At 44.1% G+C, this 27,970-nt stretch overlaps 1 protein-coding gene across 1 annotated transcript in view; it reads right to left on the bottom strand.

Moving 5' to 3' along the window:
• Window positions 1-27,970, bottom strand: part of SYN2 (synapsin II) — a gene marked incomplete at its 5' end in the record, with an annotated part of 176,152 nt that overhangs the window by 29,917 nt on the left and 118,265 nt on the right. The window contains 4 exons of the mRNA XM_080350370.1: window positions 3,638-3,740; window positions 8,491-8,565; window positions 12,708-12,850; window positions 15,092-15,154. Of these exons, the coding sequence (XP_080206496.1) occupies window positions 3,638-3,740; window positions 8,491-8,565; window positions 12,708-12,850; window positions 15,092-15,154 (384 nt within the window). The remainder of the gene's footprint in view (window positions 1-3,637; window positions 3,741-8,490; window positions 8,566-12,707; window positions 12,851-15,091; window positions 15,155-27,970) is intronic.

Raw genomic sequence — 27,970 nt, 5'->3', positions numbered from 1 at the left:
GAGATTATGACTGATATTTTGTCCTTCCTGTCTTCAGACAAATTGGTCTGGATTGTTTTCTTGGGGATGCATAAGGTATCCCTCGACTGCAAGGGGGCACAAACAGACAGCCTTTGAAATTCCCCTGGGAGGAGAATTTGCAGCAGTGTGGAAAGATGAGTGCTACGCTAAAAATGTGTCCTTTTTACAATGTTTGGGAAATAACAGCAATATCGCCTTCGGCTTGTTCAGATGGCTAGAAATCTCTTAGAGGGGCTACTGAAATATGGAGATACTGATGGACAAACCAGCCCCAGGGAACCGACCCAAATCTATGCAATGGACTCCAATCCAGCACCAAAGCCATAAAATGTGAGAAGTTGTACTTACACTGCAATTTCTTGGGTTTTTATGACCTGATTGGTCAAAGGAAGATAACAGTAATGAACATTTGTGTATTTATTTCATAGCAAGGTTTACACATGCAGAAATGAAGTGTCTAGAACTATATTTCAGTGTCACTAAATATCCTTCATTTTTTTTTCTTTCATTTAAAATCTGTAAACCTTCCATACTATTCCTGACCAATCATTACTCTACTTATACAGCAAGCACATTTCACAGGTCTCGAATGGCCATGAGGCTTTAAAATAAAAATACTTTTACAAATCTCATCCTTTTGATCAAACAGATATAGAAGAAAAACTAGTAGAGAAACTAACCCAGAAAAAAATGTGTTTACCCTTCGTGAAGAAGCTGGGTATGATGACCGGGTCTCACACTGAGAACCAATGCACTCTTACCTGCAATGTAAGCGTACTGGACTAGACCACAGATAAAGAATCACTTTACAGATAAAGAATCACTTTACAGTTAGAACATTAGATTCACAAGACACAATGTTGTACTGATTCTCTAATATCAGCCACTGGTATAATTTGTTGCTCTGTGGCTTTGGGGAATAAAAGCAAGCAGAATGTGACAAAATGACCATTACAAAGCAGTTGAATGGCTATAGCAGTAAAATAAGAAAATCATTGTTATAGGATAAAAAGGGAAAGGGCAATATGAAATTAACTAATTACCTTCCAGAAATAGTAATATAAAAAGTAATTGATGTGTTATACTTCCTAACATTAGTTTAGAATGGATTTCTGTAAGCACACGAGTTGTTATATGTAACCCTTAAACACTGTGGGTATTTTAAACCTATTGTCCTGGGTCCTGCATGTCCTGGAGCCCTTGTCCTAGCGCTCTCCTCTGTCCAAACCTGTTCTGTGTACTGAGCTGGCTCCTGTGAAACGCTGCTCTCCCAGCCTTAGCACAGCAATCCCTGGGCAGCCAACGGCTGTCTAGAGTGCTCAGTCCTCGACTGCAGCGTGTGCGTGCGAGCTTTCATAACACAGTTGTGCTCCCATGCTGAAAGTACACAAAAGGCAACAATTTTCCCTATACTGGTGTGGACGGTCTTCTGGTCTTCATTATATCATAGAATTATAGTGCAAAGTAACTGTTAAAATTATAGTGTAATAACTGTTGATGTAAGCTGGATTTTTAGTAGCAAATGATCATAAGTTTTACAGATGTTCTGCTGGATGTGAACTTTGCAAACTTTTCTACATTTCAATGTCTCGCACGGCCTGTGAATACTCTTGCTGATGAGTGCTACCATCTTCCAAACAATTCAGCTGATTCTGTAGAACAGCAAGAATTATCGTGCTTCTCTCCACTCTTAATTGCAACATCTATTATGTGCTCTACTTACAACGTTCTATACACCCAGTGCATGATGTATCCTGCAGTTGTTCGAATTCTGTTGGATTGGAAGTATGACCGTGTCTGGCGTGGAAAAAGAGGCAGGACGGGGGTCACTGTTGGTCCACGGCATCATTTGCACTGGCTGTTTCATTTCTGACAAGCCGCTCCCCCTTCTCCTGCCCTCCCAGGCCTGATGCTGGAATTCCCTTGTGTACCTGACGGTGGCGGAAGCTCAAAAATCTGATAAACTGCGCAATATCAGAAATGTGGAAACAGTCGAGTTCAGTGAATGAAAGCGAAGAGTATTTAGTGCGACGGGTTGGAACCAGAAAAGGTCCAACTATGTACAGAAGCAGCAGGATGAAAAGCAGGCAGGGAATAAAAAAGGTCGGTAGGTGGGACTAAGTAGTGTTGGCCACTGCCAATCATTTCTCAGCCAAGCTTTAGCCACGGTGTGTAAGAAACAACATTGCTTTATGTCTGAAACCTCTAGTTCTTACAAGAATATACTTCTCAAATGCCATCCTACTCTAGTTTCGTAGCTTTCTGAATGCAACCTTTCCGTTTTTAACTATTATCTTATGAGGTAAGATAACTAAGATGCTATGTCTTAATTTATTTTATAGTTTAAATTTTGGGGTCAGAATTTATTGGATTAAAGCTGTCATGAACTATCTCAAATGTAATGACTGTAGATAAGCGGGTGTGTATGGAAAAGCTGAGACGCATCCTCTGAGACACACGGGGGCTCTGGGAGCTGCAGAGGCTCCTACTGCGCGTTAAACGGCGTGTGGGGCCGCCCAGGACTGCACGATGAGCACCCGAGCAGGGTTACAACGGGGTCCTACATCTGCAGCTACAGTGAGCTTTTGCTACAATAAAACACAAGCAGTTCTGATTTGGCCAGGCAGACCAAGGTAAACAGGACTCCTTGACGTCCTCCTCAGCATCTCGGGAGGTGCTGATTAATTCTCGTTGTTTTGCTGAATGTTGCATGCTGCTCAGGCCTTTAAAATGCTATTTATTGATTTAGGAATTGTTAGCAGTTACAATAATTAATAAATACATTTGTGAAACCAGAAGAGAAGAAAATACGTAGAGTTGTTAAACACTGTGAGAAAACAAAGATTTTTACTTCTACATAGCTTTTCTGTTATAAATGGATATAAATAACTAGAAAGGGTCAATCCATAATCTCCAGATCACTCTCAGGATACAGAAAAATACTCTTTATTTTGCTTTAGCACATATCAATCTCTTTTTGAGTGGGGAGATTCTGAAGACCCTTACCTATCTCCTTAATAAAATTCTAAGGACGTGGAAGAAGCTGAAGAAATCCTGAATTATGTGACAGGCAAGTGCCAATAGCTTGTCAAGTTATATATACCCATAATAAGATACATGAGAAACACAAACTTCTCAAAAATATCTACAGCAGAAACTTGTGATTCATGAAGAATCCGATCTTGAAGGTAACATTTAGGTTAGAAAAAACGCAGTTGCTTTCCATTCATTCTTAATTTCCCTTTCCATGTAAAGGTATAATTTGGTTGGGGTTCCCTTGGGATAGCGCTATCTATAAACCTTCCAGGAAAAACTGGTAAGCCTGCTCAGGAAAGCAATCATACGGGCTGGGAAAATGTGCCGTCCACCTTTGGGTTGGTTTTGTAGTTTGTGGACATTTCCTCAAACACTAAAAGACATTACCATATATATGGTTACACTTTCCAGCAAGTGCTGCCACTAACTGCAATGTGTGGCTTTGTATGATGATGTAAATGTTGCTCAAAAATACACAGTCTTGCCTGAAACGCAAATAAACCAGTGCCTATCACAAATGTGCTTTCCTCGGGTGTTTGTAAGATATAAAACATATATTGAAAGGAGTAGGATTGCTTACCTCAAAAATATAATCTTTTCCGTCCTTTCCATGCACGGCTTTAACAGCACAGATGTCCAAACCACCAAATATTTCCGAACAGGTGTCAACCCAAAGCTTGTACCTGTTTCATAGAAATAATTTATTTCTGTGAGCATCTTACAGGCTCTTGTTTTTCTATAGGCTTAAGCTAATAAAGTATTTTATAATGTTTGCCCCAAGTTCAGAGTTTTCACCATATTGTCAGTTTTACGAATTCACATTTCCCACTAGTAGCTTAGAGATCCTGGCCTGATTACTTTCCCCAGCAGAATGCAGAAGAGCCAGGGCTCTGTACCGTCACCCAGAGCTATGCTGGAGCCTGTCCCAGTTTATACTGGTCCAGATGTGTCTGCTCTAAGCTGTGAGTGACCCAAGGATGAGCTGCGCTGGAACACAAGCAGCATTTTGCTGTGTCCCATCCTGCATTCCCAGCGCCATTGGGCTGTACACAGAATCCCAGAATGTCAGGGGTTGAAGGGACCTGGAAAGCTCATCCAGTGCAATCCCCCCATGGGGCAGGAACACCCAGATGAGGTTACACAGGAAGGTGTCCAGGCGGGTTGGAATGTCTGCACAGAAGGAGACTCCACAACCCCCTGGGCAGCCTGGGCCAGGCTCTGACACCCTCACCCCCAACAAGTTTCTTCTCATCTTTCAGTGGAACCTCCTGTGTTCCAGCTTGTTCAGCTTTCCAGCTGGGGCTGCACTTCACAGGACAGCTCCACAGACAGGGGCTGATGCTCTGAGCAGTTTCTGTGGCTCCACTGGTGCCAGGGGGGTCAGAGAGCCGGGAACAGGGCTCCTGTGTGCCGGTGACATTCAACCCTGCGCACAGCCCTAGGTGTGACAATCCTCTTGCCTATTGTGCCTATTCCGAATGATGGGTGGGTTTCACGCTTTCATCAGGAAAACTAGAATGCAAGTCCCCATCTTAAAATATTGACCCAACTGTATTCTAAGGTAGCAATGGGAGCTTTATATGTACATCACTTAACGAAGCAAAAGAGAAATCAAAACAACCCTTGAGCTGATGCGAGAGAAAAAGATGTGTGACACTACGTACAAGTTACGTAGCGTGCAGAGATAATAGTCTTCATGTGGAGTTACAGACAGCTACAATAAAATTCAATAGCAATGTCAAGAATTCAGCATCGAACATCAGAACTCCTCCATGTCATTTCTAACCTCGTGGTAAGAAATAGGAGCTGAAGAATGGACAGTCTGGCCATTCTACATGCAGAAATACGATTTATTTTTCTTGTGTGAAGAGCTCCATCCATCTGATGGACAGAGAGAATCTGTGACTAAGGTGGGCACGAGGTGGGACTGACTAGCAGAGCGAGGCGGTTCCGTGTTGGAGCTGTCGCAGCAGCACCATTTGAGGACATGTTTTCCTCAAAAAAACCCAGTTTTAAAGCAGCCATTTATCATGTTTTGTTTTTTTTTTTTTTCTCTTTCACTGGCTAGCATTTGAGTATAAGTGAGTATAAATGAGAGCTATTTCCTCTCCTGCTCCAGCCTTTGGGCCACATGGATAGATTTGCCCCATCGTTGTATTTTCCACTGCAAAAAACAAAGATGTAATAAACATAGCATTTGACTTCACTGTAGGATCAAAGCAAACTCATTACTGGGCTGAGAGCCTTACTCGTATATAAATATCTTCAGGACCAGCATCCCTTCCAAGAAAACTTACTAGGTCACATTCTTTATATTTTCTTCTATCAAGTCTGTTCCAGTGGAAAAGTTTTTCTTTTAAGCAGAATACAAAGAAATTGATACAACTGTTTGAAAAGCTCCTGACGGTAACAATTTAGCAATGAAAATACTATTTTTTTCCTGTGAGAAACATGTTTTTTGTCCAAAATGAGAGGTTCTTTTGGATGCCTGACCATTTCAACATCTGTAGGTACACTGACTGACTGGACTCTTTGCATGCACTTGCTTATAAATAAATGGGTTTTTTTTCTGTAAAATACTGACATGTATCTTAGAAAGCTGTGAGGACAGTGAAACTGGCCTTTAATGGTAAATATCTGGACTTTATATGACAAAAAATAAAAGCCTTTTTCTTTGAAATACTGAAACATCAGTCAGAACTATGAAGGCATTTTTAATAGTCTGTCTCCTGCCAACACGCCAGAGCTGGAAAAATACAGTTACATTTGGAAAGCGAGGTCTTGGACGGGCTCGCCTGCCGTGTTTTAAAGCCCAGACGGTTTGACAGGAGCACACGGGGCTGCTCTTCCCAGAGCTGATCCAGAGCCCACCGCTAATCCAGTGTGTTCCTCGGGATCTGATGGGCAGTGAGCACGAGGCTCTGGTTCCTCGGGATCTGACGGGCATTGAGCATGGGGCTCTGGTTCCTCGGGATCTGATGGGCAGTGAGCACAGGGCTCTGGTTCCTCGGGATCTGATGGGCAGTGGGCACGGGGCTCTGGTTCCTCGGAATCTGACGGGCATTGAGCATGGGGCTCTGGTTCCTCGGGATCTGACGGGCAGTGAGCACAGGGCTCTGGTTCCTCGGGATCTGATGGGCAGTGGGCACGGGGCTCTGGTTCCTCGGGATCTGACGGGCAGTGAGCACAGGGCTCTGGTTCCTCGGGATCTGATGGGCAGTGAGCACAGGGCTCTGGTTCCTCGGGATCTGATGGGCAGTGGGCACGGGGCTCTGGTTCCTCGGGATCTGACGGGCATTGAGCATGGGGCTCTGGTTCCTCGGGATCTGATGGGCAGTGAGCACAGGGCTCTGGTTCCTCGGGATCTGATGGGCAGTGGGCACGGGGCTCTGGTTCCTCGGGATCTGATGGGCAGTGGGCACGTGGCTCTGGTTCCTCAGGGTCTGATGGGCAGTGAGCACAGGGCTCTGGTTCCTCGGGATCTGATGGGCAGTGGGCACGGGGCTCTGGTTCCTCGGGATCTGATGGGCAGTGGGCACAGGGTTCTGGTTCCTCGGGATCTGATGGGCAGTGAGCACAGCGCTCTCTCTCCTCCTGGCCCGACCCTGGTCACTGAGAACGTGTGGCACGGAGATGTGCTGGTTCTCTACCTGGCCATTGTCCCTTCCTGCACTACATTCCTCTTTCTTTTCTAAACTCTGAGACTAAGTTTAGTATTCAGTCAACAGTGTCAATTCAGGCACTGCTTTCAAAACAGTTTTTCCCAATTCAGGAGGCGCATTATAAATGAAATGCACGTGCGTCAGACTCGATTGCTTTTGGTAAGCCGTTAAACTGCTTCAGCTCTTCAGAAAACTTCCATTTTCCCTTCTCCTCCTTGCTCCGCTTGCTGCACTTGGCTGGGGAACCAGACAAAAAGCAGGCTATGTGATACATATCCCCTTCTGTTTTGAGAAAACGTCCACCTTTTCTATGCTTTTGTCCTCGTCAGCATAAAAGAACTTTTGCTGGCTAGCGTGTTTTTAATGGGAAAATACCTATTATGCTCTAATTGTCTTACGTCCAGGCATGGAAGCAGAAGCAGAGCACAGAGAGCGTTTATAACGAGGTTGCGTTTCATACTCATTACCCACACTCAATATTGTTTGGTTTCCTTACAGCAAAACTGCAGTGCCTGTGTTTTCACTGTAATTACACACACTAGAGCTCCCTCTTTCTCCTTCCAGTGAAGGAATAACCTCAGTGTCTAAAGAAGGTGGGAGGGGGATGAGGGAGGGAAAACAATGTGGCTCCAGCCCATCCGCAGCGCGGAGAGCAGCGAGGACACAGTCTAGACAGGGCTTGGACAGCAGGGACTCGCAATTCCTGTCCTCCTTGTTTTCCCCTTTCTCAGGGCAGGCAACGCTTCAGCTCCCGGGTCTCCCTCAGCTCATGGGCTGTAGGTTCCAGACTTAAAAAAACCCCAATGAAACAACAAAGCCAAAAACAAACCCAACCCCAAAACGACAAAACCAAACAACCGAAACACCAGGAAAAGACTACTGTTGAACTTTAAAACACCTCTTCAATTATACTTTTCTTGTACAGAGTTCTTTCAGCTTCCTCGGGTAGCAACCTTTGGAGAAGCTGAACAAAAGAAAATTCATCGCCTTCCAAAAGCCTCCCAGACTTATTCTGCAGGGAAAAGGGGTCTGTAGGCTGCGGAGGAATTGGAGCAAATGCGGGTACTGGGAGCAGAGTTCTGTCAGTAAAACCTGAGCTCCAGAGCGGTTCTGCACGGAGAACGGGCCTGACTGCACTGCAAGAATATCCAGCACAGCATGGGAGAGCCACGGAAAGCAGGGGAAGCCAAAGCAGAGAGCCGGGGTGACGGGAAATGCGCTTCAGCTCATCCTAGCGGCTGCGTAAAGCGCCTCGCAGAGCAGTTCGGTGGGGATCTCAGGAATGACGGAGGAGCAATTTAGCAGCATTGAAAGTAGAAAGGAGAAATATGATTTAAGTAGGCAAAGTTCAGACCAGAGTGTTTGGTTATAATATGTGGGATAGGAGGAGAAAAGTTTAAACACTGTGGCCTGGGGTAAGACTGTTACAGAGGGGAAATGAACCCGAGAAATGATTGACAGGTCGAATCTGAAAAAGGCAGTTTTCTGAAGGAATTGCAGTTGTTTTCTAGGTGCAGGTAGGAATGTAGGAACCCAAGGGAGCAGGCGGGCACCTAAGGCCGGGACTTAGTTTGGTTAGTTAACTCTGAGACAAGTCACACCCAAACCCTTGGCTCATGTTCTATCCACCTAATTCAAAGGTTCTTTTCCAAACCGGATGGGAGACATGCATTTCCTCCAAAATGCAATCAACAATGTCATTTAAAAAAATTAATTTAAAATAAAATTCCATTGATTTTTTAAATTACCTTTTACATGAGACTCGACTTACTTATCTGACATAGCAATTTGTTCCAACATTGCGGAGCCCGTGTTTGTCTTCCAGTTTCCGGATATGGAAGTTCTCCTGAAAGGGGGAAAATATTACAAAGACAGCAAAGGGTTTTATATTTTCACTAGGTCTTCAATTACTCTGAATTTCACATGAATACTGTAGCACTATTGACACTTTTTTAACATCTCGCAGCTTAGAGCACAATATCTAAAATGTGATGAACTCTAACAGGCATTGCAATTGTCTGTAATACTTCACTGTAGGCAGGTTATGAAGTATGACAATGCTGTGAATTTTGTGTTTCCCATATATTCATTTAAAAAACAAAACAAAACACCCCCGCACTACTATGATTAAGGGAAAGTGTTAGCAATAAGTTGCTGTCAGTTATAAATGGACTGAATGGCCGGTAACGTACTGTTACTGCACATAGCAAGAGACCGAAGCTTCAGCATCATTCCAGACCCAGACCATGGCAGAGTTAGGTCCCAGTACTAGAAAATCAAGATATCTCTGTTTTTAATATCACAGAAGCGCTCTCAGATCTGGTTTAGAGCTGGACTTTGGGTTCTCCTCCTGTTTTCACTCTTTGCTACTTTACTGATGTAATGTAAGCAGTTAATGTCAAGGCTTGAGCATACCAGCTTTTATTTCATATCTAAGAAAAAACATATAGAAATGTTTTTCCTCCTCAGACCTCAGGACTGCTACCAGGGCACAGATTACTGTTCTCTGAAACCTAAATGCTGTACTGGGAACAGGCTGGGGCTACGAATTATCAAGTGTTTCCAGTTAGTAAAGTTATAGGAACATCTGTAATGTGTTACAAGTGTATTAGGCAGCAGCTATGGTTTTCTCTCCATTTCTCTATTAAGCTAATTACGGGGCTCAGTAGCAGTTTTGGAGGAATGCTGGCTTTTCTATGGGAGCCTCACAAAGGCAGCTGAATTGTAGGGTGCAGAGGAGGGCGGGGGCACCGGGCACAGGCACTGTCACCTCCAGCACAACAGGGGCTCCGGCAGACCCGCCTGTCACAGAAAAGTGCCCGCCTGACCACCTGGCACTTTACACCTCGGATATGGCGTCTGCAATTCACATCTGATTGCCTCTGCTGAAATACGTAGGTTTCCCACCCTTCTTTGCTTCTGTTCTGATAATTGCTAAGGGTCTTTCACATCACTATTTCTTCCTCTTTTACGAAGTACTGAATAATATAGAAAACAACTCCTAACACTTTTGAGCGCTTTACACTTAGGCTTAGCATGTTTTCACTTGATTTGGTCTTTGCAAAGAACTCTCTTAAAATTGGAGAAAAAGGAATGGTGATTAATATAAAGTACTCATAGTAACTCGAGCTTCCCCTCTTCCAACACCTTTCTGCTTTATTTAGTACCATTTAAAGTACACAATCCAAATTGTCTGGGCAGGGACCTGTCATCAGAAAGGCAGGTAGAAACGTCTACCTACAGTTCTTCCGCAGGCAGTGGTTTGGTTCTACAGCACTCCCTTTTTTGGTTGGTGTGCTCTGCTCTTCTTCTGTTGACCTTTCGCTCAAAGTACATTAAGTTAGGATTCACAGTATTGCTTTTGGCGAGGAGATTTCAGTGCAGTGTTTTTGTATTTCTGTTTTTCTTCACTGTGTGTGACCCCTTTAACTCTATTTCCTTGAAGTCAGATGGATTCTGTAACGGCACCGAGTGCAGTTCAGTATGCGTCACAAAGCGTTTTGGTGAGCTGTGGTATTCAGCGGGATCCAATGGTGCATTTTGGCTATAATCTCCGCTGACAGATGATAAGCACCAGTGTTTTGTGAGTCATGGATCCACTTATACCACAATTTCCCACAGAATTATAAAACTGAAGCTCTTAATAACTCTCTTTAAACTACAAAAACAAATGTTCAGCTGGTATTTTTTGTGGTGGCTCTCTAAGTACTCTGTTCCTGTGCCTCAGAACAAAATGAGAACCAGCTGTAAAACAATAGTCTACTGACATAATGTATATGTATGCATATGAAGAATTTTTCAGACATTGGGCAAATCTTCTCCTTTTCACGATGCTTTGTAACAATGCATTGGTATTTCTTTTTTGGTGTGATTTAATTGTCTGAAAGAATCTAGAGAAAAAACGATGGCGAGGCTGTTAGCATTTGGATGAACCCATAGCTTCTGAGTAGAAACTTAAAAATAAGTAGAAGGCAGGAGGAACAAGCTGTCATTTTAACTTATTTTTGCTGTCCCTTAGGCCAACTGCTTCTTCTGAGAAGAAGAAACATTTACATTTGAAAATGATAAATTTACCGTGGCTGACTCTTCCCAAATTATTGTAGACACTGAACAGCATTTAAATTTTAAGTCACAGAAAAAACTGTAGGGATCTCTCCTATGAGATATAGTGGTGCAATTCCTGCTGCAGGGATGAACCATCAAGTCACAAACATTGCATCTGCTGGTACCGGGCGTGTGTCACAAGCACCGAGACCTGGGCCTTGTCCCAAGACTCTGCCCCCTGGGAGCTGTGAGACAGAGACAAACCAGCTCCATTGATGATAAACAGCAGAGGAGGGGAGGGATGGGGAGCACAGCACAAGAGATCTGCCTGTCAAAGCACCAACAAGAGAGACAGGTGCCATCCCAGCCTTGAAGGAGTGGGATGGCGAGGTCTGGCTGACGGGGATGGGAAGTGAAGGGAGAACAAGGCTGTTGAACGGCACCGAGTAAGAAAAGGGGCAAGGGAGAACCTGGGGCAAAAAAAAAGCTCAGGCTTACGGGGTAAGGACTAAGACAGGTAGGGCTGCTGAGGCAAAGTGGTGGGACTGGCCCAAGATATGGTTTGGGCAGATAGGACAGAGGTGACTTTGGGGTGTAGGAGTACGGTGCTGTTAGGAAAAGTAGGATGGACGTCTCCAGATATGGGTCCAAAGCCAGGAAAAGCCACCCATCTGGAACACCAGTGTAAGACAAGCAAAATCAGAACGGACTTTCCTGGAGAAGCCAGGGGCTAACAGCTGTATTGTTCAGAAGCCTTTGTTTATGACTCTTATTGCCTGTAGGGAGAGGTGGAGCAGACCCAGCACACCTAACTCTGTGTAGGGAGCTTGAGCTAAAGAGTGTGTGTCCTGCATCACCAGCAACATGGAAAGTCACCAACACAGGACTCCAGAAACCCCCAGTCCTCGTGCGCTGAGTGTTCTGCCTCGGTCATCGTATACAACTCAAAACGTCGATAGCTCTGGGTCCAGCAGGAGGCCCGAGTGTCTGCGCCACTGGATGGATCCAACCTCTGGGAACGGCGTTTCCCCGGCTCTGTATGGTGCTTTCCTGAGGCCCCCCAGACGCCCAGTGAGACGCAGACGGACTACTGAGCTGTTCTTGAAAGGCCCAATCTTGGGCGTTCTTTCTCAAACACCCCTTCACATCATGTGTCAGGAGAGGGCAGCGGTTACTGATGCAGTTTGGATGTTGTGACAGTAACGCCTTAGGAGAGAAGTCAAGAGTGTGTGGCCTTCCAATAGCAACCTGTATTTTGCCTCTTCCCCCGACATGGACAAATGTTTCTGCTTTCTCATAGAGCCTGTTGACTGTTCCAGAATTACTTGTCACTTAGTGCTAACCCTGTCTTTAATGTTATAAAACATTTTATGCATTTTCTTTAACCTGGCTCCAACTTTTGCTTCTCTTAGTATTTATCATTTGCTTGGAGTTTAATTGTTTTTACTGATAAAGAACCTGACTGTACCTTACAAGCCTCAACATACAAGGAATCTCTGATCCTTCCAGTGTTACAGGAGTTCCTAGAGAAATATCTTTGCATGTCTATGTGGGTGTGCATATGTAAATACATGTGTGTATTTTTGTCAATGTTTTGTTGCATTTTCCTGCCTCAGAATTGTGAGTGTGAGGGAACAAAGACATGAGATGATCTAACTTGTCTTAAAAATGTGACTGAACTGAATGTATGTCAGATTACATTGCTTGATAATTGAAACAGGGTAAAAATATGCATAATCACAGTTACCATAGCTCAACTGCTACATGATAACCTGTTTTGCTGATCTAGCTGTCTGTGAAACTGAAACACCACGTCTTTGGAGAGTCTGGCAATGGAGGCTGGAGTCAGCACAGCAGCTCGCAGACTCATCCCACTGCCTCAGGCTGATCGCTACGCAGCAATTTGGAAACAAAAGGATGAAAGAAGTTAAGAGTTTAGCTCACATGTATGCTTTGTAGTTACTGCCTATCTTTTGGATCCTGATGTCGTATTTGGAGTCTATGAAGGGCTCGGTGGTGGCATAGGTCTGAGTGAGCGCGACCACGCTGGCTATGTCCTGAAAATCGTAGTGGTTGTCTACCTTGATCTGGAGTCATCATAGCACCAGTGAACAGCGGACACAAGAGAAAAAAGAGCAATTAGGAACAAAATGCAAATGATATTCATGACAAGCACATTTTTTGACAGCATCAGTTTATAAACAAAGTATTGGATATCTTATCTGATTTCTGGATTCCATAACATTCCTGCATTCAAGTGTCCAACATTACCTGTTCATGTGTAGAAAGCAAACTGCAGAGTTTTATTTTGCTTTTCAATTACCTTGTCTATTTTTTAGTGGTGATTGTTAATTTTATATGTGCAGGCTTTAGCATTTTTCAAGGTGTGATAATATGCAACACTAACTGACACATAATTCTTGGTAGCTCTGTAAATCTGTATCCCAGCATGTGCTATGAGGAAGAGATGCCGGGCGATGCCATCCCGTGCGCGCTCATAGGGAGCACAGCGAGGGGGCTCAAGAGAACAGAGTTGGTTCTCCCACTTGCACACCTCTCTGCAAGGAGTCAGTTTTCTAGGAGTCTGAACACTTGTGCTAAGATGGGGAGCGGTGCTAAACCCATTGATTTGAACAGCTTGGAAGAAGGGGGAGCTGGAAAAGTGGGGAAGGTTGGTTTAGGGGGAGAGGCAGGAGGTGGAGGACAGAGGTGTTCTTTGGACAGCGGGCACATCTCTATGGTTGACATCAAGGGAGCTGCTCAAAATAGGGAGAAAAAGTGACTCAAAGAGAAGTCAGGGTGAGAAGAAAATGGGAAACTGGAACTCCACCAGCACACTGACCCAAAGTACATTTCAGAAAGGTGAGATAGGAGGCAGGGGTTAGTATTTCTTGTGTTATCTGACATTAGGAGAGGTTGCAACTCTGCGTGCCCAGTGCCCTGTTTGCCTCACCTGGCTCTGCAAGGGGAACCTGTGCGATGGGACCTGCGCCAAACGGGCTCTGCTGGAGCTCACGCAAACCCTAAGGCTTAAGTATCGGCTCCCAGCTCTCAGATGGAGAACCGGACAGAGTCATCTGCCACTGGAGAGCCACAACATCGGTCACAACGCCCGCTTCCACCTCGGTTTCTGAAAACTGGGCAGCATGTGCCAGTCTAATGGTGTCCAGTGCGAACAGCACCCCCAGCAGCGCTGTTCTGGAGGGCTGGGCTACCGCCAGAACCTTCGTTTGGACTCTGACAGTACACAGCTCTCTACAAAACACTCACAATAATCTTGAAGGACTTAAAATATTTTGTAGCTTAAAAAATCCAGATTTCATGCCCTTTAGTATGCTGAACATTCCTGTGTATTATTTCCCTTTTCTATAAATGAGAGGTGAACATTGAAAGGATGGTACAAACATGCTAATACTTCATGTATGCAATCCACAGAAACTGTAGTTTAAGTAATTAGCGTTTAATTTTACTCTCAATTAAACTGACTGCTGTATTTCCCCTGTCTTACTAAGTACAAAATAAAGCAAAACGGTCATAGGCAAAAGAACACAACATACAGCACATATTGCATAATTACTGAATAAAATACAACTCAATCAGTTTTCCATTTCTATTGCTAGTGGCAAATATTGTGTCTATGGAGCTTTGATAAATGTAACTGTTCTCTCATTATTTAAAATCTAAAACTCTTAAAGCACTGAAATGTTTTCAGTGAGAAAAAGTGGTTAATCTGTAATGACTAGAAATTTTCACTGATATCAATGAAAGTGGGATTTAAACCATATCCCACCAAACCATCATTGTGAGAGAAGTGATATCAAAACAACTGTACTCACCACTGAAATGCAATTACTTTGGAGAAAGAAAGCAGCAGTTATACAATGGTATGAAACAGTCACAGAGAACACGTTAGGACAGGAAAGGAAGAAAAGTTCAGTATCAAGCTGAAACTAATGAAGAACCAAGGCAAAACCCTCCATATTCCCAGGTCCAAAAAGCTGGATTGTGCAAACACACCTTGACTCTTAAATAGTTTCACTGCAGTCAACCATGTTAATAAACACAGTTCCACTTCAAGAAAGCATCTCAGCACAGTTGAAAGAACGTCCTGTATAGGACAGTGCATAAACTGAAAAGGCATCCATGTGAAAATATGTGTTTTAATATTTTCCTTGTGAGAGGTGCTTTCTTGAATAACATACAAGCAGAGATTTGCAAGGGTAGGGCTCCGAGACAGTGGAAAGTTGAAATATCCAAGAGATGAAAGCACATGCACATGATTGCAGACAACCCCCCGGCTCCTAACATGCAGTAAGTAGCATCTGCACCTTTCCCATGCCCGAGTGAGCGTGTCCGATCTTCACCACCACGGGGAACGTGGGCATGGTCAGCTACGGGAAACAGAGGAGACGCGTTAGACAGAGCAACCGGGAGCGCACCCACTAACCTGCGCTGGGTACGAAAATGACTTAAACGCGACCATAACGCAGCCAAAGCCGCTCTTGCCGGGGGCTATTTGAACATGTTGTTCACCTCTGTAAGACTCCGTGTGTGTTTTCCGAGTGCTATGTTATTCCCGACACATACACCTTGTGTAATTCTACCTTAGCTTTTTGGTATGTCTTTCGACTTCACTTTTTGAATTGCATTTCTGCCATTTCCTATTCTATGTTTTGCTACTGTGTGTTCTGACCCGTAAACTCACACTCTCAAAGGTTATAACCATTAATGATGTCAAATTAATCACCTTTTTCCTTTTCCTCTTAATTTCCTTTATTGAGCAAGGCTGTAAATTCTTTTTGTGACCACTTATGAAAGCAATGATGTCTAATTCACCAGAACAACTTTAGGCAGATCCCAGCTTCTCTTACAGAATATCCAGGTTCTCTAGAGAAGGCTCCAGCTTCTGCATAGAATGCAAGTCATAATTCAGCCACTGATGAGGAAACCAAACATGCAAAGCCATAGGGATACGCTGTATTCAAGCAAATTATAATGGTTCTGTCTCTCAGAAAGTTCCGTGAGTAACCAGTTTTATTTCCATCATTTGAGGCAGCTTTAGATCTCCCGGTCATGGGAGCAGCTGCCACTTATTTGTCTTTTTCTTCCACCTAAAATGTACCTATATTGAACCTCTATCAACCAAGCATAAATACAAATACTTAGTAGAACGGGATTATCACTAGAAATAAAAAACTGAACATCCTCAACATGTAATTAAACTGGGCAGCAGCAGGACAGCAAGTGTCATGGGCCCTGAAACCAAATTTTAACAGAGTAAATACAATCAAAGGCAGAGCTGATGCTTTGGAAAACTACTGAAATCCTCTTAGAGATTTTATGACAAATTTGTTTTCCAAATACTTGCAAAAGATTGTCAAGAGGCTAAATGGAGTTCACACGTATCTCACCGTGCTTTGCACATTGCACAGAAACACACAGATACAGATATTTACACCAAAAATGTCATGGAACTGTCAATACTGACATTAAGAGATAAAGAAAGAAAGGCCACTTGGCTTTTGGTAACATCCAAACCCATTTGTAGGGTTATAAAGCTAATTACAATTCACACCTGCTTTTCCTGCGTTTTAAGCATTTATTTTCAACATGCTTTTAAGGATTCCTGCTTTAAAAGCACTTGAACTGAAAGGCAGATGTGCACCAGAAGCAGCGGCGCTCCCTGCACAGTTACTCACCGGCAGCTTCCCAGCACAACGCATTCGGGTTTGGTCGGTTGGTGTGTAAATGGACTTCCCTATCAAATGCATCCTGATGCACTGTTTTGTTGACTTCGTTTGAAAAGCGTACAAAGGACGTCTAAGCAAACAAACCCAAGTTGCTTGTTTTTCTGACAGAATCTCTGTTTCTGCTCTGCCAGATCAGAAATGGAATCTTTGGATTGATGCCTTTGCCATATCAGAGATTTCAAAGCCTGACGAGACGCCGGGTCCAACAGTTGCACACAACACACACCACAGGGTTTGCGCTGATTTCTGCATCAAACCCAAAGCTATGTCTTTTCAGAAGAAAACCGGGTTTGTTTTGAAGACTTGCAGTTATGAGAACCCTACTACCATCCTAATTAAATGATTCCACTTAGTGAAGTAGGAATGTAACACAGATCTAATATCTTCTGCCAGGGCATCCTCGAGATGTGCAACCAAGGGTCACCCCATGGGCAAGCGGACCACCCTGAATCCCTGTGGGGCACGAGGAACCGTGGCTGCCACGTCCCAGTGCCTCTGTAAAGGCAATGGGTATTTCTTGCAGAAATTCTGGGGTCTAATGCTGTAGGAATCAATAACTACAAATACTTTGAAAGTCATTTATTTAACTCGTGTTTAGGAACCATTAAAAGAGCTGGTCTTTAAATCCAAAATACGTCTAGTCACTTATTTATTGCTTGCAAATTTTTAACCCAGCCACTTCTTTTTTCAATTTGTTTTGTTTTTTGGGGGGGAGGAGGAACGAACCACTGCCTGCCCAAGGCTCGTAAGGGCAGCACCACATCTTTATGGCTGAACTACAAACCACCGTGCCGGGGTTCTAATGGCGATGCTGGCAGAGCTCTGACTGCAGCCCGTCATTAGCGGATCACGTATCTTCCCGTGATCCCAAAGCTCTGGAATCCTTGTGGGCCACAGGAACAAACAGAAGAGAAAGTTTCAAACCCCCTCTGCCTTCTCCCTCAGAAAATAACAAACCCAGAGATTTCTGCTTGAAATGATAGAAAACTCCACTTGAGTCCCACCTCTGCCCAGTCTGCTCCTGTCTGTTCATTCCTGTCCTAACACAACAGGCGCTCGCAAGACTCGTCAGACATTTTGGGAAACATTATGTACCATACAAGGGTGACACTAACACCAAAAACCTACCGCCTCCATGGGTTCCCTTTGAATTTACACTATAGCTGGTACAGAGAGAACTGGAAAGGAAATCTCACATGTATCAATGGATCCACTTCAAACAGAGCTGATACTAACAGGACTCATCGCATGTTTTCTTTGACATGTATTATTGGGGCAAAAAGGCCATTCTACAAAAATATCACTTATTTTTTGAAGTTTTTCTTAAATTCAGAAAAGCATAAATGCTACTGTGACAATTATAAACTGAGGAAAAAATCAGGAAAGACCAACAACAGAAATCACATTAAGAAATCTGGCAAGTTCCTGTTCATGAGAGATTAAAATGGACTACATTACATGAACCTTCGCACATACATATAACACACATGAAATACATCTGAATATTTTAAAAAATAAAGCTAAAAGAGGCTTCTACTGTAACCTAAATAACAATGCAATAAACTATAATCATTAATTAGAGAGAAAAGAGAACACATGGCAAGCACGCAATACAATTTTCCGTAGTTATATATGGATATGGTTGGATTGGTAATAAATATTAGTAACAGCAGGAAAAACTGTCATGGCTTTTTGTAGGAACCTATATCAAATGAGTCAAAATACATTAGTGATATTTGCTGATATGATATCATTAATCAAAATAACATCACTGAGTATTAGGATGTTTTATCACCTCCTAAAAACTACAAGGAGGCATTGAGTCTGCATGTTTTCATTTCTGTGCTTTTAACTCCTCGATTGCTATTTTAAAGAAATGTGTAGCCTCATTTCAACAGAATAAGTTGCGCGGCTCAATTCTGTGAGTAGAACTCGGTACTACTAGTAGTAGGTACTACTTTGATCTGTGATGCCAAAGGCACGTTCCCTAGGACAGCAAAATGTAGATTACATTTTGTAGATATAAGGCGGTAGTAAAAACTCTTTAGAAGCAGCATCCTTTTAAAGCCTGGGTCACAGAAGTCTGGATTCCCAGGTTCAAACGGAGAAATATTTAGCGTGGACATTGCTTCACTGAAGTGTTTTAATGCTTTCTGTCATATATTAGTAGCATGAGCTAAATTTTAAAACTTAACGAGCAGACAAATGTGGTTGCTGGACACGACTCGCAGCGGGCAGAGCAGCAGATGCTGCAAAGCTCGGCCCTGTCCTGGGTACCTGTACCGCGAAGGTCCAATGACGGGGAGAAGTGATTAAATCTGCGTTGGAAAGACATCTGTATGTATAGGTTCAGGACGTGGCTGAAAAATCTTCATGTTTTCAATAGCATGTCTATCTTTTCCCTATCCAAATCTCTGCATACTAGCATTTTTCACTCAAGAGCTCATTTGCATGCCACGTAACTATTGCTTTATTTTACATAACTACCATTTGTTTTACTGTTTTCAAGGCAGTCCAGTTGAAAGTAATTATTTTAATGGTGTTGACTGAATGTCACTAAAACCGATTCTGCAACGGGCCTAATATGCTTTTTTAGGTGCACACGTTTGCAGTGAATTGGTGTAGAACTCTCAGGAGCAATCTTTCTCGGCCACACACTTGCACCGGGACTCAAACCAGAGCCTCACGGCACACCTGCGAAATGGGAGGCCAAGGGGCTTCCAAAGCATTTGCAGCAACTGTAGCAGTCTTTAATTCTTTTAAATTGCTGATTGAAACACAGTCACCCCTCGACATCTCTCACAGTCATGGATTTTACCTTGATTTTTCATCAGATCTATTCCTATCTGTTCACTGAGAGCACAGACAGAGCGGCAGGAACTCACGGCACACGCCATTTCTACTGACAGGCAAACAGCAAAGTAATTGTAGTTACGATGAAATTACTTAGATTTACAAACAAAGAACTATCTCAAGCAGGGGTTATGCTGGTGGAATTACTAAATCCGGGGAGAAATGTGACCCAGTATTCTGAAGTTGCTGAATAAACACTAATGAAGGCAAGCGTGCACTCACAGCAATGGTTGTGAAATACATCCCGGCAGCCTGTTTCTCGTGGCATTAAGTCTCTCAGAATTAGGTCATGACATCTGTTGGGTTCGCTAGCGTGGGACCACAAAGCCTTTTGAAACTGTTGGTGTTGGGAGCAGCAAGTGATCAAATCACCCTCATTAAAGCTTTGGATTTCTAGTCTTCCGTTGATGTAAATTATTACATCACTGCTAGGATGCTTTGCAAATTGGATTCAACACAAATTAGGTTCAAAGATTCATTAGTTACTGATCAGAATCTAATTTAAATGCCTGAAATCTGCAAAATAATATTGTACTGCTCTTCTGAAATGTCAGGACGTTTTCAATATGTTACATACGTTGTTTGTACAAAAGAGTTAGGGTTGGTCTATCTTCTGTTCTGATCCCTCATATTAATAATTATGCTGAATGAACAAGGAGACGCAGAAAATTCAATCAATTTCAGCAAACACCGCGATTATTGGTCTTCACTTTGCTAGAATATAAGAAAATCAGTTTAAAACCAGGTTCAAAAGACACTGATAGAAAGATGTAGGTGGGCAAAAAAAGCACGCAGGTGCTGTGAGAGCACCGAAAACCATCAGCAACACGGGTTCCAGGGGACCTGGAGAACACAGAAAGGTCTGAAAGCTCCTCACCTCTGATCTGGAGATGCCCAGCAGGAAACAGTGAAACCTGCTGCATCCAAACTCTGACCTGCGCAGCTCAGGAATGAAGTGATACAGCTCATGTACTTATCTGCTAATATGCTTATGAAGAACCGCACTATTTTTACACTACATTGCTACCTGCATTTTCAATGTATTTTCAATGAAAAATAAAAAGTAGAATCATCAGCTTGCAGTAGCACTTCTTTCTTACTTCTTAAGTACTTCTCTCCTCAGGAGAATCCATTGCTACCATTTCCTTTAACCTGACATTCGTGCACATGCGGTACCATTGCAGGAAAAAAAATCCCGTTACTTGCCCATATCAACAAGAGTCATGTCACAGAATCCCACAATGTCAGGGGTTGAAGGGCCCTGGAAAGCTCATCCAGTGCAATCCCCCCATGGAGCAGGAACACCCAGATGAGGTTACACAGGAAGGTGTCCAGGCGGGTTGGAATGTCTGCACAGAAGGAGACTCCACAACCCCCCTGGGCAGCCTGGGCCAGGCTCTGACACCCTCACCCCCAACAAGTTTCTTCTCCTCTTTCAGTGGAACCTCCTGTGTTCCAGTTTGCACCCATTGCCCCTTGTCCTGTCACTGGTTGTCACCAGAAGAGCCTGGCTCCATCCTCCTGACACTCCCCCTTTCCATATTGATCCCCAGGAATGAGTCGCCCCTCAGTGTCCTCTTGTCTAGCTCCAGAGCCCCAGCTCCCTCAGCCTTTCCTCACACGGGAGATGCTCCACTCCCTTCAGCATCTTGGTGGCTGCGCTGGACTCTCTGCAGCAGTTCCCTGTCCTGCTGGAACTGAGGGGCCACAGCTGGACACAAGATTCCAGGTGTGGTCTCCCCAGGGCAGAGCAGAGGGGCAGGAGAACCTCTCTGACCTACTGACCACCCCCTTCTAACCCACCCCAGGTACCATTGGCTTCCTGGCCACAAGGGCCCAGTGCTGGCTCATGGTCACCCTGCTGTCCCCAGGACCCCCAGATCCCTTTCTCCTACACTGCTCTCCCATAGGTCATTCCCCAACTTACACTGGAACCTGGGGCTGTTCCTGCCCAGATTCAAGACTCTACACTTGCCCTTGTTCTAGTTCATTGAATTTTTCCCCGCCCAGCTCTCAGCCTGTCCAGGTCTCTGATGGCAGCACAGCTTCCAGTGTCACCACTCCTCCCAGCTTGGTGCCATCAGCAAACTTGCTGACAGTCACTCTGTTCCCTCGTCCAAATCATTGATGAATATATTGAATAATACCGGCCCCAGCACTGCCCCTGAGGCACTGCACTGGATACAGGCATCACTTTACTAGATACGTCCTCCCAGTGAACCCGACAAAGTAAATTTAACTTGTGTTTTACCAAGGAACACAACAGGCAGTGGAACGGGAGGCGACGAGGGGTCACTGGAGGATGCGGGTGTCACCGGAGCTGGGACGTCCCCATCACAAACCTGAGGCTCTTGGGCACAAATCCCACTTGATTATTTAACTGATTTCCCAGAGCAGACTCCAGGTCACCGCAGCGTGTGGCACCGTTTCACCACGCGCGTTTGGGAAGGAACTGTTTGACCAAACCTCAGCCCCGCAGCCCCAGACCCGCACACACCTGCTCCCGGTTATTCACGCCCCGGAACCCATTGGGCTTTGGCACTGCAGGATATTTATAGATGGGAACAGTGCCCAGAGAGCTCTCGATGAAAACACCAGGACTAGTCACCAGAAATACTTCCATTTTTTATTGTAACTAGCTATGAAGCCCATACACTCTTAATTAATTTCTGCAATTTAAGTATTTCTGAACAGTACTTAGAGTCACATCATATAAGCTATTTTATTTCCAAGAGAGATAATTATTTGAATTATTGTAAGTTTACTTTGAATTCTTTCAAGATAGAATGTAAAATATAATTGAAGTTGTATAGAAACATAAAACGAGGCAAAGAAAAGAAAAATAGGAAAAAAAAAAGCCCGCTGCTGGCAACAATACAGAAAGCACGGTTTATTGAAGGTGGCATTGACCCTGCCTTTAATGTCCCCATGGGTGAGTTGACTAGAAAAGCCACAATAGGAAAAAAAAAGAGGGGGAGGAAAAAAGTAGCAACACCAACAAAAAAAGGTGTTGCGTAAACACGACTCACCTCAATTTCAGTGTTTAAATATTTACCTTTCCAATAGTTCGCAAGCAAAGTTCATTTAACCGCTCTAGTTCCATGCAATTTATTTGTGGAATATGCATCACACTAAATCTAATTCTGCTCTGCTTGCTTTGGAGAAAGGAAATTAAAAGTGAAATAATGAAGGAGGCCTTTTCTTCACTCTTCCTTTCCCAGAAACGGGCAGGAAGAGCCCTGACTCAATAAACAAGCAGAGGATGGACTGTCTCTGGCCTGTGTGGTTGAAGCAAACAGGGTGCGCAGGTACAGCGGGCTGGGCCGTGCGGCAGGGCTCGCCAGCAGGGGTAGCTCAGCGAACTCCTCTCCCAATTACCAAAACCAGCAACAGCGCCTTTAACCAGCTCAGATTTGCAACAAACACAAAGAACAATTCACAGATGTCCAGCCGGATTTTCCACCGCCTTGTACCCCGACAGAAAAAATAAGTGTAGAATTCTACCTGTGTGGAGTAACGGTTTGTAGCCCTTTACACCCACGGCAAGCCCACGCAGAATCTGATATGCTCAGGAATATCTTTTTAGAAAAATGGACATTAAAGAAATCTGAAAGCTGAAGCGGGTGAAACAAGTAGAGCTTTAAATTGATTCGTGTGCCAGTGAACCAAAGAGACACAAATGCACCCTAATGTGATTTCTTCATTCAAAACAGAGGGCTAAAATGACTTATAACCTAAATAAGTGCAATACAGACTGGTCCCAGGGAAGCATTGGGCCAGCTCAGTTCCCACTGAAATTAACAGGAGTTGATGCGAAAATGGGTATTTTGAGCAGCATCTGTAGCGGGTTCCTTCAGCTCTAACAGCCCTCGAGAGATGGGATCTGAACACACCGATTCTCTCGGTACTCACTGAAACTAATACAAGCTTGACATGATCTTGGTGTATAAACTGACAGTATCAAGCAAATCTGAGCCAGCAAATCAATCTAGAATACCTTTGTTTCCACAAATATTTTTCAAGTAAAGAAGAACAATTATGTAAAAGAAAAGAGAAGTGATCTGATGGTAGAAAAAGCTTCCATTTGCAACACCTGCACAGCATGAAAGCAGAAATTGTCATTAAAAAGACAAAGGTGAAGAATAATGGCAGCAAATAAAAAAGCGCAGTTCCCACAGATCTCTGGTGGAAATTCTGGAGAAGACAAAATCTTCGCAGAGACAAATTATGTTTTGATTCTGGCTTGTCGGTGTTTCATTCCATTCCAATCATTCTACCAACTAGTTAGCAAACTGCTGCCTCTAAAACCAGGCAACATTCTGCCACCTTATAAAAGAATTACCCAAACTGCTCTGCCTAGAAACTGTAGGAGGCTTTTTTACTGCAGTATTTAGGGAGTGACAGCTATAGATCCCTTTGGTTATAGACAGTTATAGATCCCTTTGGGAGCAGTCACTGGTGCATAGGGAGGCACTGCGATTGAAAATTCATGCAAGCTCATCTATTTTGTGAAATACTATTCTAATTTTGCATTATCTACACGATTGTGCAGTTTTTGTACAGGATGTGGACTGTGACGATCGCAGTTCAGCTGAAAGTAGTTTTAAGTGAAAATAAATGCAATGCCAAACGAGAACTCTAGCAAAGCATCAAGAAAGCAACAGATACACTGGTACTGGTGAGAATCCTGCCTGCCATCAGCCTAAAATCACACAGTCCCAGAATGTCAGGGACTGGAAGGGTCCTGGAAAGCTCATCCAGTGCAATCCCCCCATGGAGCAGGAACACCCAGATGAGGTTACACAGGAAGGTGTCCAGGCGGGTTGGAATGTCTGCACAGAAGGAGACTCCACAACCCCCTGGGCAGCCTGGGCCAGGCTCTGCCACCCTCACCCCGAACAAGTTTCTTCTCATCTTTCAGTGGAACCTCCTGTGTTCCAGTTTGCACCCATTGCCCCTTGTCCTGTCACTGGTTGTCACCAGAAGAGCCTGGCTCCATCCTCCTGACACTCCCCCTTTCCATATTGATCCCCAGGAATGAGTCCCCCCTCAGTGTCCTCTTGTCCAGCTCCAGAGCCCCAGCTCCCTCAGCCTTTCCTCACACGGGAGATGCTCCACTCCCTTCAACATCTTCATGGCTCTAACGATTCACTTGCCACAATGGAGAGAGAATAAGATCAATAAAGATAAAATAATGACACTCCATCACTGGCCAGAAGCCAACACACAGAGCACTGGTCCAGCCAAAGGACACGGTGTAGATCCGATGAGCTGGCAGCTGGACAGGCCAGCGCAGCGTCCCCGCCGGAGCTCTAGAGCCCTGCACGAGGCCGGACAGACAACGGCCGTTCTGTGCAGAACTCAACGAACCCAACTCGGTCCTGCCAGAGAAACGCTCCCCATCGGCACCCAGGGTCAAGGACCTGCACACATCGTGCTGCCCCTTACAGAAAACAGGACTTGGTTTGTACCCACAGTACAAAAAGCCCCTCCAGAACTGGAAGTCCTGGGCAAAGTTAGAATTCCCACTGAGAAGAGATGAAGCTGATGATAAATTTGGCTGTAGTCAGGATTCCTGCCCTGTTTCTATACTGCACACATCAACAAACAGTCGATTGTCTGCAATCCTCTTTATTTTGTTGCATCTTACTAGAACACAGAAATTAGTTGTTCAACACTTGCTTAGCTGGACAGAAATGAGAAAGTGTCAAGTGTTTTTTCTACTGTTTCAACAATGAGTTGAAGGAATTGGTGACGATATCCCTTGATAAATGAACTTTTCTGTTTCTCATTAGCAAGTGTTGGCTGTGTCAGAGTGTAACCAAGGAGTGGGCACCAGCCTGGTCGCTGCTGTGACATCAAGGCTTATCAAATCAAAGGAAAATCGGCATCACAACGCAGCGTAGTGAAAGAAGCCCCGTGCTCTCAGTCCATTTACACAATCAGTACAATAACCAAGTGTTTCTTTTCCTTTAGTCCGCTTCTGTTTATAACATGTTGGCTGTAACTTCTCTTCCTATTATTTAAGATACAAGATTATTTTGCTTAAAAGTCAGCCAAAGAATATTTCTATGTCTTTTGGGAATAATCTTTGTATTTTACAAGGTCAAGATCTAACTGTGATACAGAAGGAGTGCTGAGCTCAGGGTTTTTTTTAGACTATCTAAAAGTAATTTTCCTAATACTGTGAAAAATATAGACTATGACAAAGGACAATGCAGCCTCAAAGTAAAACCCCATGCCTGCTGATACTGTTCAGAGGCAACAGGTACTCAAGCACTGCACTGATACCAGTAGAACCTACAGGTAATGTTGGTCTCCTCTGATAATGGACTAAAAATGCATTTTCTTGCATTTGTAAGAACATGTTCCCGAGTACAGAGACTTGCAGATGTATTAAAGTCCCTTTCAAATGCTAGGATGTAAATCATTGTCTGAACTCTGACAGTAACCGGACAACACCCTGGTTTAGCTGGGAGCTCTGTGCGTTCCGCGCCCTCCCCTCCAGAGACGCTGCGGGGACGTCGTTCTGGACTCAAACCTCGCCGAAAGCTTCTCTGAGGGCTTGAAATATTCCACCTATGGACAGATGGCTTTGAAAGACTCTAAAAAATTATTTCAAGGGTAGCTGCAGGCAACACTATGTAAGATTGCAATGAAAATGGGTTTTTATGGCATTTGTATAATTCCATATGAGATTTAGTTAGAGCATGTTTACGCTTCTACACGTTGAGTTTAAGTATTTAATTTTCAACTATGTCTGTGAGATAGTTGTGAATTGATTTTTAACTTTGCACAACGTTATTTTAAATTTTGTTATGAGCCTAACAACTTTAGTTTGATTGCACCAGTGCATGGCACTGGGCACAAAGGCCTCTGAGACACGCGGAGCACAGCGGGTTGACGTGCTCACCTGGACCACCTCAGGGCCCTCAGTCACCCATGCTCCGTGTTGAGGAGCCAGCTTGCCCAGCATATTCCTTCATTATTTGGATTTTACTGAACCAGTAATCAAAGCGGTCATTTAGATCATCTACAGCAGCAGCCATGTGGTGGCATCTGGAAACCAATCAGTGGCTCTCAGTTAATTCATTCCTCACCTTCCAGTCCTAGTGCCCTAAGTGAGACCTGAAAATGGATGGTCCTACAACCGCCAACCACAGCAACCAGTGCAACACCTGCCGGGCGGTTTGTGGTCTGCTTGTAGCCTGAACTTCCCATGTCAGGTTTCAGCCTCACAGCTTTTTTATCTTTTCGCTCACATGAAAAGCTTCCTGAAAGAACTCCATTTTCTGCAGGTGTAGCAGAGATTTTAACAGGTCTAAGTTATTTTCAGGTGTTAGTCCGGGACTTGGATCCAACTTTATGACTTGAAGCCAAAACTTCAGACTGAAAAACTAAAAACCAGAGTATGGCTGCTTGAACTAAACCAGGACATAGTGTACAGCATTCGTGGTCAGTTTTGAAGTAGATCTCAAATCTGAAAATGAGACACAATTCTAACAATTCTGAATATTTGTGGTTTTCTTTTTTCTTTTTCCTTTTTTTTAACAGAGTGATTTTTTTGGAGGCGGGGGGGGTGGGGAGGAAGATGAATCAGAGCAGTAAACTATTGTAAAACTGACCTCTTACTGTTAAGAAATAATAGAAATCTGGTGCTGTGAAACAGGTATACATCTATATGCAGGTAACAAGCTACTTTGTGTAGAGGTAAACCTCAAGAAAATACATTTGCAGGAGTCTGCATTAAAATGGTTTAAATTATGTTAATGAATACTCAGCTCCTACGCTTGATTTGTGAAACATGCAATCCTTTAAGCAGTCCTGTCCTGCATGGCAATCCATCTATGTATTTAATTACTCTCGAATCAAACCTTCTGTTCCTCGCTCATGAAACAACTTCTTTATGCACAGGAGGTGTCCGCATGTTACACACACCCAGACTGCTACAGCAACAAAGATCTGGAGCTGGAAAAGATTCCCAGCTCTTGTATTTGTGTCTGTGTTTCATGTACAATATGAGGCAGAGGACACAGACACCGCTCTGTGCCGGTGGGGGCTGAGGACAGGGAATGCAGAGAGAGCCGTGCGTCCAACACACACCACCAGAGATTTTTCCTTAAATTAAAACTGCGACGAAATAATAACAAATGCATTATTGCTCCTTTTAATTCCTTACTCCTTGTACCTCCCAATTGTCCGAGCTCGCAAGCAGAGCACTGACATGCCCGTTGATGAATGGAGTTCTGTGCGGGCTGCAAACAGGGGTGTCGTTTCACAAGCACGCACAGGAGCGCGGGGCAAGAGCAGGGGCTGCGAATGAAACCAGCGGAAACAGGGCAGCGCTGTTCGCCGGACCAAACCAGAGAGGCGGCAGAACCCGCTCTTAAATTCGAACCGCAAGGAAATTTACTGGAAAAAAGAGAAAATCGTTCTTCTGCTGAAGCCCATAAAAGCGGCTTCAGCGCGCTGTAAGCGCTGGTTTTGCCCAGGCTGCGGTCCCACAGCGGCACAGCCTCGCCGCTCCGGGGACTTTCACCAATGATGCGCTTTTTCCTTAAGAAAGGCGGAGTTGGGACTCGGTGTCGGGGCCATAAATACGAG

The sequence above is a fragment of the Nesoenas mayeri genome, assembly GCF_963082525.1.
Source record: "Nesoenas mayeri genome assembly, chromosome: 10".
In the NCBI taxonomy this organism is placed as follows: Eukaryota; Metazoa; Chordata; class Aves; order Columbiformes; family Columbidae; genus Nesoenas; species Nesoenas mayeri.
This window is presented reverse-complemented; position numbering and strand designations above follow the sequence as displayed.